General features: G+C 46.3%; 1 protein-coding gene across 1 annotated transcript in view; it reads right to left on the bottom strand.

Moving 5' to 3' along the window:
- Positions 1-2,364: 2,364 nt before the first annotated feature.
- DDX27 (DEAD-box helicase 27) overlaps positions 2,365-14,107 on the bottom strand; it is a 38,480-nt gene continuing 26,737 nt past the window's right edge. Inside the window, exons 17-21 of the mRNA XM_033963679.1 lie at positions 9,335-9,429; positions 7,030-7,144; positions 6,058-6,157; positions 4,712-4,786; positions 2,365-2,607 (exon numbers count right to left, since the gene is read on the bottom strand). Of these exons, the coding sequence (XP_033819570.1) occupies positions 2,592-2,607; positions 4,712-4,786; positions 6,058-6,157; positions 7,030-7,144; positions 9,335-9,429 (401 nt within the window). The 3' untranslated portion in view covers positions 2,365-2,591. The remainder of the gene's footprint in view (positions 2,608-4,711; positions 4,787-6,057; positions 6,158-7,029; positions 7,145-9,334; positions 9,430-14,107) is intronic.

The raw sequence follows: 14,107 nt of genomic DNA, 5'->3' as shown, positions 1-14,107 counted from the left end.
GATTGCAAACATGTGGTGAGAGAATTTTGTCGCAGCCTGCTTGAACTGGATGGCGTTGAGGTACCCGGTGAGATTCATCTTCAGAGGGCACATCGAAGTTTGGGCCCAGTGAGAGGTCCTGGCTTCAAGGATATCATAGCCTGCTTTGCTGACTTTACACTCAAAGAACGGGTCTTGCAGATGGCTAGGCGCCATCCCCGTTTCCGTTGGCGGGAGCTGGAGGTGGGAGTATACCAAGATTTGGCCTGGTCTACACTACAGAAGCGTAGAGCTTTTAAGGAGGTCACCCAGGCCCTGCGGGAAGGGAGTCACAAGTATCGTTGGCTTTTCCCCTTTGGGGTCTGGATTACAGTAAATGGCAGGTCACGGAGAGTGTCTACTGTGGTGGAGGCCTGGTCTGCTATGAAAGAGCTGAGGTGTGTGAATATTCCTGAACCAGCGCCAGGGACAGAAGCGGCCAGTACCTCGGGTCTCCAAGGAGCTTGGTCCACGGTCTTGCGCTCTGGAAAGCGTGCTGCTAAATCGGGAACCTGATGATTCATCCATACTACTCCATTAATGGATTGATTGAACTGTCTGGCTGGGAGCTTCACTGAGTAGTGTGCTGACTCCAGTCTTACGTGGGTATTGAACTCTGCAGTTGTAGCTGTTTCCTACTGCCATTCTTTGTTGTTTGACCTGTTATAATTCTAGGTGTTGTTTTGGATTTCAGGGAAGCAGCTTGGGTTAGTCACCTGGGGTAACTTTCACTTTCTACGGATTGGCTGGTCCTTCATTGAGGGGGTCAGTTTCTGGGGGGGGAGGGGGTGGGGGGAGTTTTTTTCGGGGGAATACTTGTAAACTTCTAACTATAGGATCATGGAACGTGAATGGTTTGAACAATCCAGGTAAACGGAGTATAGTGTATCGTGAATTGAATAGATTGAAATGGGACATCTGTATGCTTCAGGAAACCCATTTGAGGCCCAGACATGTGGGGGTATTGAGGTCCTCTCACTTTGAACAGGTATGGACTCATCAAAGTGCACAGTCTGCTAAAAAAGTGGGAGGACTGGCAATTCTTGTTCGCAAGGGATTGGGGTTTACAGTTCTGAAGGTATATAGAGATTCAGGGAACAAAAAAATGTGGCCCCAAGAACAAAACCCCTAACTTTAGAAGAAGTTACGATCCTGGTCTAAAGACTTTGCATGTCGTATTGTACTGCCAGTAAAAATTTCATCAACTTTTAAGATGGTCAAATGGAATGGCGCATAAGCCCCAGGCCCAATCATAATCTACTGTTACACCATCCTACCCAGCATTATATCAATATAATCAATTGATCACTTTTCCCCATGCTAATTTCTAGAAATGAAGTCATGAATGAAGTGTACAAATTATAGGAATAAAGTACATGTTCCCAGGAGAGGAAGTACAGTTATTTTAAGAAATAAGATTGAATAAAGGTCCAAGGTAAGCAGTGGTGTAGTTGGGGGAAGAGTATGGTAGCACCCCTCCTCCACCGCTTCCCTGCCCCCCTCTAACACTTGCCATGTACACCCCCCCCCCCTAGCTCACCATTGCAAGTAACAATTTCAACATTCTCATGACTGTGTTGGCTCCTGTTGATGTCATTTCCGGGTGCCACGCAGAGGAAATGATGTCAGAGGGAGAGCCAACGTGGTTGCAAGAACATGATGTTGCAGCACACCTCCCACTCTTCCCCTTGTTGCACGCGCCTTCCCTGCCAGTAACAACTTCATTGTGACAGTATTGGCTTCCACCGATGTCACTTCCACAAGCCGTGCATAGGAAATGATGTCGGAGGGAGAGGACGAGGAGCACTGAAGATGCTGACTGTGGCAGTGAACAGATATGGGAGGAGGGCACCACTACCCTGGCGCCTCACTCGCTACACCAATGGTAAGGTCTCCAGCATCGGCCTGGTATTGTGCTTTAAGTTTGATTTTTTTTTTTTCCCCCCTAGTAAAGCCTACCCCTAACTCCTTTTCAGTGTTAAAAATGGCTTCCTCATCAGAACAATGCCAGATTTTGCTAGTTATTTCAAAGCTGGAAGAAGAGGTGCTAGAAAATGACAAAGATGAAAACTAGCTATTTTAAGAGTATAAAGCAGAGGTGTCCAACCTGCGGCCCCATGAAGTATTTTGGGCAGCCCCGGTCAAGGGCGATGCAGTGTTTTCCTCTGCTGCCCCCGGGTGTTTACCATCTAGCCGGCTCATTCCTCTGTCTTGCTGCAGCGTTTGTGCAGCCCCAGAAAAATTTTTTTCGGCCAATACGGCACACGGAAGCCAAAAGGTTAGACACACCTGGTATAAAGCATTAGTATAGCAGTTCATAAGAACAAGTATATCACTCATCACAGCTGTTTTCTTCGTATGTAGAGTATATTTTCTTAAAAAAAAAGAGAACAACTTGGCAATTCCACTTCTGTGTTTAAAGGGGACATCACCGCTATTTCCATGAGGGCAATTACTAGTTAATAGTATGAAACTCCTCATTTCCATCAGGCAGCCAGTGCTCTTCAGTCTGCAATATGCAGGAGATTCATGTCCTTCACAGCACAAGGGACCACTATGACAGAAGGTGGATGTTATTTCCGCCGGTATCTGTAAGAATAATATACACTGTAAGCCCCAGCTTATCTCTAGTCCAGGGATCTGAAAGTCCCTCCTCGAGGGCCACAATCCAGTCGGGTTTTCAGGATTTCCCCAATGAATATGCATTGAAAGCAGTGCATAGTCATTGGGGAAATCCTGAAAACCCAACTGGATTGCGGCCCTCGAGGAGGGACTTTGACACCCCTGGTTTAAAATGCTAAATAACTACATTTCTCAGTAACTCATGGCTTTTAAGCAAAGAATATGGTACAAAATTCCTTCATGACTGGTCGATCTAAATCCCCGCTTTAGGCTCAGCAAACAGTAGGAAAAAAAAGATCGTGGGATACGTAAAGCACCATCAATACAAGTGGAATTGTCCAATAAAGATAAGGTGCAACAAATAAAGATGTCTTTCAAACCGTCTGGACAATCAGGTTATTCTTTATTCTTCCAATAATACTCGACCCGATACGTAAAGCACCACCATTAACCATCTATAAGTCTGTGAATGAGTTATCACCTTGAACAGAAGCAGTTTATACACTCAATTATGCAAAACAGATTTGATTCAGCTGTTGATCAAGGCTTGTACTATTTCCTTGTTTTTAAAGAATCCAATAAAGTCTCTGTTTTTGGCAACTGATGTGGCTATAGGATTACCAGTGGCAACTCTTACAGTTTGTCTCATTCTAGGCTGCAGGCCAGCAGAGTTGCCCGATTCACTCTGGTGAATCGATTTGTGTTCCCAAAAAATTGGACTCGCCGATTCAGCAGCCACCCCTCCCCTCCCCCCCCATCCCATTGAGACTTGACATACCTCCAAGGCCTCCCAAAGCAGTGATGGTGGTGGCACGCCTTGAAGAGACAGCGTTCTGAACGGGCTGCTCGCGGCCTGCCCTGCTGGGGCCTTTGCCGCATCGTAAGTGAAGTCACTGATGATGAGGCAGAGGGAAGGCCCCAGCGGGCAGCACTCTTCTTCAAGGCCGGCCAATACTGCTGCTGCTTTGAGAGGCCCAGCGGTATGTCGCATGTAACGGTGGAAGGGCCGGTGGGGTACTGCTGCACATAGGGGAGAGAGGAAGAATTGTTGGAATGGAGGAGAGGAAGGGAGAAATGCTGCATATCTGCAGGAACTCAATTTCCCCGTCCCCACGAGTTTTGTCGCTGTCCCATGTCAGTCCCATTCCTGTAAGCTCTGCCTTAACCGCACAAGCCTTGAACAATTGATTTTAAAGTGTTTGAGGCTTGTGCAGATGAGGACGGAGGTTGCAGGAATGGGGCAGGGACAGGAAAAGAACTCACCAGGATGGGACAGGAAAATGAGTTCCCTCGGGAATGGGGAAAAAATTGGTCCCCGTGTCAGGGCCGTTTGAAAAAAAAAAAAAAAAGTTTTGATTAGGCAGGAACAGCAAATCGAAAAAATCAATTCAATAGGCTCAAATATCTATCTTGTTTAAAAAGCTGCTTATAAGTAAGTGAAGCAGTTTCTGTGAAATCACAGAATACAGCCGAATGGGTTATCTATTTGGGCTATGAGGACTTACAGTAACTCTTTAATAAGCAGCTATAGTCGGGCACGATCCTAGCACAGTCTACCCATGTGAAAAATAGCAGATCTTTATGTGATACCCTGCAGGGCAGTGGTCTTCAATGCAAGGCCCAGGGGAGCCAGTGGCAGCCGCTGGATACATCTGGGGAGGCCCCCCCGCCCCTCATCATTCTGGGTTTTTCTTCATTATTGTCTACCTCTCTTCCCAAGCTTGTGATAGAAAGCAGGAGGTGGATTGGTGAAGGGCTGCATTCTTGAAGGACAAGGCATTTCTCGGTAGAAGAGCATGCATGGAAATGCCTACATCGAGGATACCCTCAACGAAAAGTTTAAAAGTGGGCTTGAAGGGACAGAGGTCATTGTAAGCAGTGTCATGGCCTCATGTAGGAAGGCATTGTGTGGTTCTCCTTCAGCTCAATTGGATAAAAATTAGTAAAGACCACTGCTCTAGAAGAAAAGTGAAATCGGCCTCTAATCTGTGCATTGCAAGCAGGGTCATCAAAGTTTTAAATTTCATCTTTTGCCAAATGATCATAATTGACACAAACGAAGGTGAGTTACCGTGACTTAGATTTGAAGTGTCCTCCTTTTCTGTGAGTGGGTAATCCCAAACGTTTCTTGTCTTCAAACGAAGGGCTGCACAAAGGATCAGAAAGGTTCAAATGATTAGACAAAGATGACCAGGCCTCCTAACCCTGAGGCAATGTGCCCAAGCTAAAGAGTAAATCTGCAAAGCTCTGGAGCCCTTTCACAGGTGACCAGGGGCTGATTTCAAAAGGCCTGGCCACGGAAAGGCACAATTAAGTATTTCCAGTTTCCAGCATCTGACCTAACAACATTCTGCTAGAAAAGAAAAACCCAAAACCCTGGTGTCATATGACAGAATTACAGAATACAGTGGTACCTTGGATTACGAGCATAATCCGTTCCAGGAGCATGCTCGTAATCCAAAATGCTCGTTTATCAAAGCGAGTTTCCCCATGGGAAATAATGGAAACTCACTTTGATACGTTCCCACCCCCCCCACCGAGGCCAGCAGCGCTGCTTCCCCCCCCCCCTCTCACGAGAACCAGCATTGCTCCCCCTGAAGGCCCCGCGATCCGACACCTTCCCCCCTGCGATCCGGCACCCCCCGCCACCATCAGGAACCCCCCGCCGCAACCTGAAGTCCCCCAGAGCCCTCTTCTTACTTTAATGTAGCATCAGCATGTCGGCCTCCTCTTCTGTGTTGGCCGAGAGAACGTGAACTCGCAGGCCTTAAACATGCGCACATGCTCAAGGCCAGCACAGAAGAGGAGGCTGACATGCCGGTGCTACATTAAAGTAAGAAGAGGGCTCTGGGGGACTTCAGGTTGTGGCGGGGGGGGGGGGGGGGGGGGCGCTTGCAAATCGAGGCGCCGATTTTGCGAATGTTTTGCTCGTCTTGCAAAACACTCGCAAACCGGTGCACTCGTAAACCGAGGTACCACTGTATAAAGAAGTTTTGGGGAAGGTGGGACACTTTCCATAGTGCAATAACACTACAGCAGTATTATTAACAGAAACATCTGTCCCAAGTGATTTATATACTAGTGTTTATGGATGAAACAAACATTCTAAGTTACCAACTAATGCAATCAGCAACCAAGTGGAATGGAGAGGGAAGACAACGAATTATCACTTGTTTTGGGTCTGACCAAAGAATTTTTAATAGCATCTTGATATACTTGCCTGGATCTAAGAATGCAGGGAGAAGGTTGTCTTTGCTACAATGAGTACAAACAGTAAAACTAAGCACTGGAGACCATCTCTGCTATATTCTGTCGCGGGACTGGGTTCATTCCTGTCCTGGAATAATGTCTCCACAGTCCATAGGAGCACTGCTTTAGGGAAAGAGGGAGGTGGGCTGTGACCGAGTCTGCACTTACCCTGCGCGATACCGTTTTAGGGCTCTATTACTTGTGTTGGTCAGCTCCTCATCAAATAGAGACTTTTTGTTCGGCTTTGTCTTCTTTTTCTGCTTTGTATCTGTTAAGGATAAAATGAGAGAGATGAAAGTATTAGTAGAGCAGAGCTAAAAGGGTGCAGGAGTGGTGTAGTGGTTGGAGCTACAGCCTCAGCACCCTGAGGTTGTGGGATCAAATCCCGCACTGCTCCTTGTGACCCTGGGCAAGTCACTTAATCCCCCCATTGCCCCAGGTACTTTAGATAGATTGTGAGCCCACCAAGACAGATAGGGAAAAAGGCTTGAGTACCTGATTGTAAACCACTTAGATAACTTTGATAGGCGGTATATAAATACCTTAAATAAATAAAAATTGTCATCGCACAGGCATGTAAGTAATTCATGTTAGAGAATGACAGGGGGACAAATTTTTCCCCGTCCCCGTGGAAACTCATTTTCTCTCCCTGTTCCAGTGAGTTCTTTTCCTGTCCTTGCCCCATTCCTACAAGCTCCGCCCTCATCTGCACAAGCCTCAAACCCTTGAAAATCATAAGTAGCAACATTCTAGAGCTCGGAGTGTGATGTCATAATGCCTCATTCCACCAATGTCTAAGCTCCGTCCTCGTCGGCACAAGCCTTAAACACTTTAAAATCATAAGTGTTTGAGGCTTGTGCGGTTAAGGCAGAGCTTGCAGGAATGGTGCAGGGACAGTGACAAAACTCAAGGGGATGGGACGGGGAAATTGAGTTTCTGCGGGGACAAATTTGTCCCCAGGTCATTCTCTAATTCACTTCCCATCATCCACAATGGAAAGCATTTAAGTAACGATGCAGCCAAGGGGAAAATTCACCCGATCACTACAGGACTGTAATAAAATCTAGCTCTTCAGTCTCAATTCTTGGTTTGTGGGAAAAGGACAGTGTTGAATGTTTTGTTTTGTTTAATTATTATTACCTGTTATCTCATCTTCTGGCATGGCTCTTGCCCTCTTAGGGCGGCGGTCTCTTTTTGCCAGCCGCTCTGCATACATCTGTGCTTTCAGAACTTCAAACTGAGCTCGCTCTTCCGGCTAGAAGCAAAAGGTGAAGAGGGTGGATGCGTAAACCACAGTGCTATGGGGTGGGGATAACCTGCTTGGAGCAGCAATTATTATTATTTTTTATTTTATTTGCATTTCAAATTAAATACAAGAATCCTCTTGTCACAGTAATACGGAGCACAATTATTAAAAAGTATATATGATTTGTCATCAAATGTTCAAGAAAAAAACGTGGAGGGGCATAATCGAAAGGGACGTCTAAGTCCGTTTCTGTCCATTTCGCAAGTCGTCCAAAGTAAAAAAGAGCCTAAGTCCCATTTTCGAAAGAGACGTCCACGTCTTTGGACTTTCGAAAATCGTCCAATTATACATCCTGAAGATCTTATCGTCCAAGCCGCTACAACGTTGATCTTTAAAGCACATTTGCGTCCAACTGTCCGTCCAAGTCCAAAACGTCTAGAACAAGCCCTGTTGGACGTGGGAGGGGCCTGCAAAGTGATGGACAGAACACCCAGACAGGGCACCTAAATAGTGGGGTACCTTACAGGGCACTGCTGTGAACTTCACAAACAGGGTGCCATGGTTTCTCCTCACTACAGCTCCCTTATAGGTCATGAGGAGCCCCCCAAACCACCTCCAGAATCCCATAGACCCACTTATCTACCACCCCAATAGCCCTTATGGCTGCAGGAGCCACTTATATGCCAGTAAAAAAGGGTTTTGGGGGTGTATAGGGTAGTGCACATGTTTAAGTATCAATGCAGTGATTACAGGGGCTTATGGGCATGGGTCCTCCTCTCTATGGGTCCCTAACCCACCCCCAAGACGACTTAAGTTGCCTCTGTGCTGGACGACTAGGCTTTCCTATGCCAGGCGGCCAGGTGATGATGGTCTGGAGGCTGAATTTTAAAGTTGTGATTAAAATTTTTATGGGGGTTGGGTGGTCACTGGGGTAGTGAGTGGGGGTCTGTTTTATGTGTTTTCTGTGCATATCTAGTGAGTTTAGGTGGGTTTTTGTGACTTAGACCATGTTTCAAATGGTCTAAGTCACAACGTCGAAGTTCCATTGATCGTGAGCTGTATCACTTTTATACATGCTGTACGACTAAGTCTAAGCCGTCCCACGTCCCGCCCAACTCCCGCCCTAGACACGCCTCCCGAAATGCTACTTTTAGCTTTGGACGTTGAGCGGCACTATGAGGGCCTAAGTCAGGGGTGTCCAATGTCGGTCCTCGAGGGCCGCAATCCAGTCGGGTTTTCAGGATTTCCCCAATGAATATGCATGAGATCTATTAGCATACAATGAAAGCAGTGCATGCAAATAGACCTCATGTATATTCATTGGGGAAATCCTGAAAATCCGACTGGACTGCGGCCCTCGAGGACCGACATTGGACACCCCTGGCCTAAGTCGTTTAGAAATACATCCAAAACCTGGTTTGATTATCGGTGCTTGGACGTGTTTGAGAAATGGTCATCCAAGTGCCGACTTAGGCCGGGTTTTGGACGTTTTTCTCTTTCGATTATGAGCCCCATAATGTTTGTATATGATTTTATAGTTTCTTAACACAATATCCAAAACTCTTCCTTAGACCACACAACAATCATGGAGAAACAAGTAAGAAAAATAGACAAATCTCTTACTATAGGAAAATTGGTTACAAACAAAACTTAATATGGTACAAAACCAGCCTTCCATTCTTTTACAGCTCTATTGCATTCATTTTTTAGCATCCAAAAAAGTTCAAAGCTGTTCTGGTTCAAAAAAAATACATATTTTATACCAGCATAATTTAGCTGACATTTACATGGATAGGATAACAAGAAATTTGCTCCCATTTTTACAGCTTCTTCCCGCATAACTAAGAATAGCTTTCTGCGGTCCTGTTTTAATCGAGGAATATTCTAATTTTTTGTCCCATAAAAAAGACTGTGGGGAAAATCGAAAAAAAGGCCTTCATAATTAAATTCAGGTCCTGTTCAAAAACAAATGAAATGACCAAAGTTTTGGAGCAGCAAATTATAACCCCGACCACCTGACCGGGCAGAGTAGCTCATCTTTATCTGCTCTCATTTCCTCTTCCCTTCAGTAAAAATGGAATCTATGCTAAGCTAACTTGGCCACTAGATCAGCTTTTTTTGTGATGCAAGTCCTTCCTATTTGGCAGATGTGCGATAGCCTCGTGTGACCCCCCCCCCCCCACAAAGCATCCTGCTTACCGTCATTTGTCCTTTCTTCTTGGTCTCCTCCAGGAACTTCTTTCTTTTCTTTTTACCCCTCAAAGCCAAGTCAAACTCTTGCAGTGCTTTAGCGACTAGAGAAAGAGGAAGATTCAGCATGGACAAGCTCTTTCTAAAAAAAACCCCATCATTTTGCTCCATCACCCTCCCGAACTAAGAATGAACGTGCCACAAAGTCCTGCAGCGTTATAGGAGCTACAAATACTGGGAACAACATGTGGTACACAGACTTCCTGCACCAGATTTTAAAAAATATATGTAAACAGGTGCAACAAATAAGTGTAACCTCGACTGTCCATTTCCTTTGTGCAATTTCAAAGCAAGCTCTAAATTGCAGGGTAGAGAATGACACAGTGACAAAACATCACCGTCCCTGCGGATAACCGCGGGAAACCTTTTCCATGTTATTCTTTAAGGAGAGGGGAGAATCCGAGCATGAATGGGCCCAGCCACTGACCCTCAAGCCTTGCATTGAAGGATGCTGGTGTAGAAGGACTGAGGTTGAGATAGACACTAAAGAACATAAGAAGCGCCATCTCCGGATCAGACCTTCGGTCCATCAAGTCCGGCGATCCGCACACGCGGAGGCCCTGCCAGGTATACACCTGGTTTATTTTATAGCCAACCATACTTTATATGCCTCTCTCAAGGAGATATGCATCTAGTTTGCTTTTGAAGCCTAGGACTGTCGATTCTGCAATAATCTCCCCTGGGAGAGTATTCCAGATGCCAACCACTCTCTGTGTGAAGCAGAACTTTCTGACATTAGTCCTGAACTTGTCCCCCCTTAGCTTCATTTCATGTCCTCTTGTCCGTGTCAAATTGGACAATGTAAATAATCTTCTCTGCTCTATTTTGTCGATTCCTTTCAGTATTTTGAAGGTTTCGATCATATCCCCACGCAGTCTCCTTTTCTCAAGGGAGAACAATCCCAGTGTTTTAAGTCGATCCTCATATACCAGTTTCTCCATACCCTTCACTAGTTTGGTTGCTCGTCTCTGCACCCTCTCCAGCAGTTTTATATCCTTCTTTAGGTAGGGAGACCAATGTTGGACACAGTATTCCAAGTGGGGTCTGACCATTGCCCTATAAAGCGGCATTATAACTTTCTCCGATCTACTCGAGATTCCTTTCTTTATCATGCCCAACATTCTATTTGCCTTCTTTGCCGCTGCCGCGCATTGTGCTGACGGCTTCAGGGTCCTATCTATCAGTACACCCAGATCCCTTTCTTGTACACTTTTTCCCAGACTTGCACCTGACATTCTGTACTCGTATTCCTTATTCTTACTGCCTAAATGCATTACCTTGCATTTCTCCACGTTGAACTTCATCTGCCATTTCTCCGCCCATTTTTCTAACCGACACAAATCGTTCTGGAGTTCCTCACTATCCTCCTGCGATCTGATTGCCCGGCAGAGTTTTGTGTCATCTGCAAACTTGATGATCTCACTGGATGTTCCGTTTTCCAAGTCATTGATATAAATATTAAAAAGGATCGGCCCAAGTACCGAGCCCTGGGGTACACCACTAGTCACTATCTCCCAGTCGGAGAACTTCCCATTTATGCCCACTCTCTGCTTCCTGTTATCCAGCCATTTGCCTATCCATCTTTGTATATCTCCCTCTATGCCATGGCTTTGTAGCTTCCTGAGAAGTCTTTCGTGTGGAACTTTGTCGAACGCTTTCTGGAAGTCCAAGTATATTATGTCCACCGGCTTTCCACTATCAATTTGCTCGTTCACGGTCTCAAAGAATTGGAGTAAATTCGTCAAACACGATTTCCCTTTCCTGAATCCATGTTGACTGGGTTTCATCAAGTCGTGTGTGTCCAAGTGCTGAACTATGCTATCCTTGATCAGTGATTCAATCATCTTGCCTGGGACAGACGTAAGACTCACAGGTCTATAATTGCCCGGTTCTCCTCTCGATCCTTTTTTGAAAATTGGCGTGACGTTCGCTTTCTTCCAGTCGTCTGGTATCTGACCAGTTCTGATTGACAGGTTTGCAAGTTTTTGCAATAACTCTCCGATTTCAACCTTCAATTCCTTCAAGACTCTCGGGTGAATTTCATCCGGTCCAGGGGATTTGTCACTTTTAAGTTTGTCGATCTGGTAGTATATCTGATCTAAGTTCACTTCAACTGTGGTGAGGCTGTCCTCTATTTCTCCTGTAAACAGTTTCTCCGCTTCAGGTATTGTTGAGGTGTCCTCCTTCGTAAAGACGGACGCAAAGAAGGAATTTAGTTTGTCTGCGATTTGTTTATCTTCCTTGATGTACCCTTTTCTTCCCTGGTCATCCAGGGGTCCCACTGCCTCTCTTGCAGGTTTTTTCCCTTTCACGTATCTAAAGAAGGGCTTGAAGTTTTTGGCCTCCTGGGCTATTTTTTCCTCATAATCCTGTTTGGCATCCCTCACCGCCTTGTGACATTTCTTCTGATCATCTTTATGTTTGTTCCAGGCTTCGGTTGTCTTCGTGCATTTCCATATTTTGAAAGAGTCCTTCTTTTCTTTTATGGCTTCCTTCACCTGTATGGTAAGCCATGCCGGTTTTCCTTTGCCTTTACTTCTCCGATCTTTAGAAATCCTCGGAATGTAGAGATCTTGCGCTTCTGCAATAGTATTTTTCAATAGGCACCATGCCTGATCTACTGTTTCAAGTTTGTCCACCATCTTCTCGAGTCGTTTTGTTACCATGGCTCTCATGCAATCGTATTTACCCTTTTTAAAGTTTAAGGTGGTGGTTAAGGTTTTGGCATGTTTCCCTTTCCCGATGTCCAGTTTAAAGTTGATTACATTGTGATCACTCGTTCCCAGTGGAGCCATGACTTCTACTTCTGTTATCGGTCCCGTGAGACCATTTAGGACCAAGTCCAAGGTGGCGTCGCCTCTTGTCGGCTCTTTTACCATTTGCTCCAGGAAGCAATCCCCTAGCACCTCCAGGAACTTTGCCTCCTTGCCGCAGTTGGAGGCTCCTAGTTTCCAGTCTATTCCTGGGAGATTGAAGTCTCCCAATATAACTACATTGCCTGTCTTGCATACTTGTTTGATTTCCTCCATCATTTCTGAGTCAGTGTCTTCCGCCTGTCCTGGGGGACGATAGTAAAGGCCAATTTTTGTATCTGCGCCATTTTGACCAGGTATTTTGATCCAGAGGGACTCCAGCTTCTCTTTCCTGTCTGTTGTAATCATTCCAACAGAATCTATTCCTTCCTTAACATATAGGGCAATACCTCCACCTTTCTGCCCTTCTCGATCCCTTCTATATAGTTTGTATCCCTGTAGTACTGTGTCCCATTTGTTTTCTTCATTCCACCATGTTTCTGTTATGCCAATGATATCCATGTTCTCATGTCTTGCTATCGTCTCTAGTTCTCCCATTTTCTTTCCTAGACTTCTAGCATTTGTATACATGCATCTAAGTTCCCTTCGTGTTACCTTTTTGGACCTTCTACTCTTGGCTGTCCTTACAGTTTCATTTACGGTATCCTTTACTGCTCCTGTGTTATCTCCCATGTTTGCAGCGTGCTCAGCAACCAGGAAGCGGCCAGAGTCGGGGCAGAGCAGGAGAAGGAGGCAAGTGAGAACTGAAAGTTCGGGGAAGCGGCGAGAGTAAGCTCCGTCCACCCCCACCGCGTCGGAGGCAGCGTCGGACTCCCCCTTGAAAAGGGGGCGGAGCCAACGCGGCAACTCGTGGTGCTGGTGCTGAGCACAGGAGAGGCAGAAAGCAGCGTGCTCAGCAACCAGGAAGCGGCCAGAGTCGGGGCAGAGCAGGAGAAGGAGGCAAGTGAGAACTGAAAGTTCGGGGAAGCGGCGAGAGTAAGCTCCGCCCACCCCCACCGCGTCGGAGGCAGCGTCGGACTCCCCCTTGAAAAAGGGCGGAGCCAACGACGCGCAGCCGCCGAGAGCGCCTTTGCGAAGGGCCTTGCAAGGGACGAGCGCTACACTCTCAAGAACACCAGAGGAGAACTGACCGGTAAGGAACCGACAAGCAAGGAAGCAGCAGGCAAGGGACACAAGCACACAGGCACTGTAACACAAACAGACTCACTCAAATAGGAAGCCTGCAGTCAGGAAGTCAGAAGGAAAGGGGGAGGTAGGATCAGTAGGAAAAAAGAGCACAAGTAGGTCACATCAAACCACTCAGACAACCCACGAGTAAAGCACGAAATGGAAGCCCAAGGAAGTCAGAAGATGAGCTTTCCTGTCTTCTGCATCGACTGCAATATGTATGACTACCTCCCTTCGGGGATCCAGGCATACATTTGCGATCGATGCATGGAGATGGATAGCTTGAAATGTCAGGTAAGACTATTGGAGGGAACAGTGATGGAACTTGAAGACAGAATCCGAGCACAGGAGAAGATTCTAGTGGAGTACAGCCCAAACGACGAGGTCAAGGATCTAGAAATGTTCATAGAGGAAGCCCATCAGCACCACGTAGAGATCCCAGGGCAGGAAAACTGTACTCAGGAAACCCATGTGAATAGAGAAGACACCCATGCAAACACAGAAGAAAACGAAGACGAGGTAGGAGACAACCGCACACCAGGAGGAATAGTGAGAGCACAGGAAGAAGTCCCCCCGCTCAAAGAACAGGAAACAATTTCAAGAGTATCATTGGAGGAAGATGACTGGCCCTACTCCAAGGACGTGGACCTACGCCCCCCAAGGAACTCCCGAATAAAGAAGATGGGGATCATCATAGGCGACTCCATTATACGACACGTGGACAGCCACACCGCAGGAGGAA

This window comes from Geotrypetes seraphini, chromosome 11 (genome assembly GCF_902459505.1).
Source record: "Geotrypetes seraphini chromosome 11, aGeoSer1.1, whole genome shotgun sequence".
NCBI lineage: Eukaryota > Metazoa > Chordata > Amphibia > Gymnophiona > Dermophiidae > Geotrypetes > Geotrypetes seraphini.
This window is presented reverse-complemented; position numbering and strand designations above follow the sequence as displayed.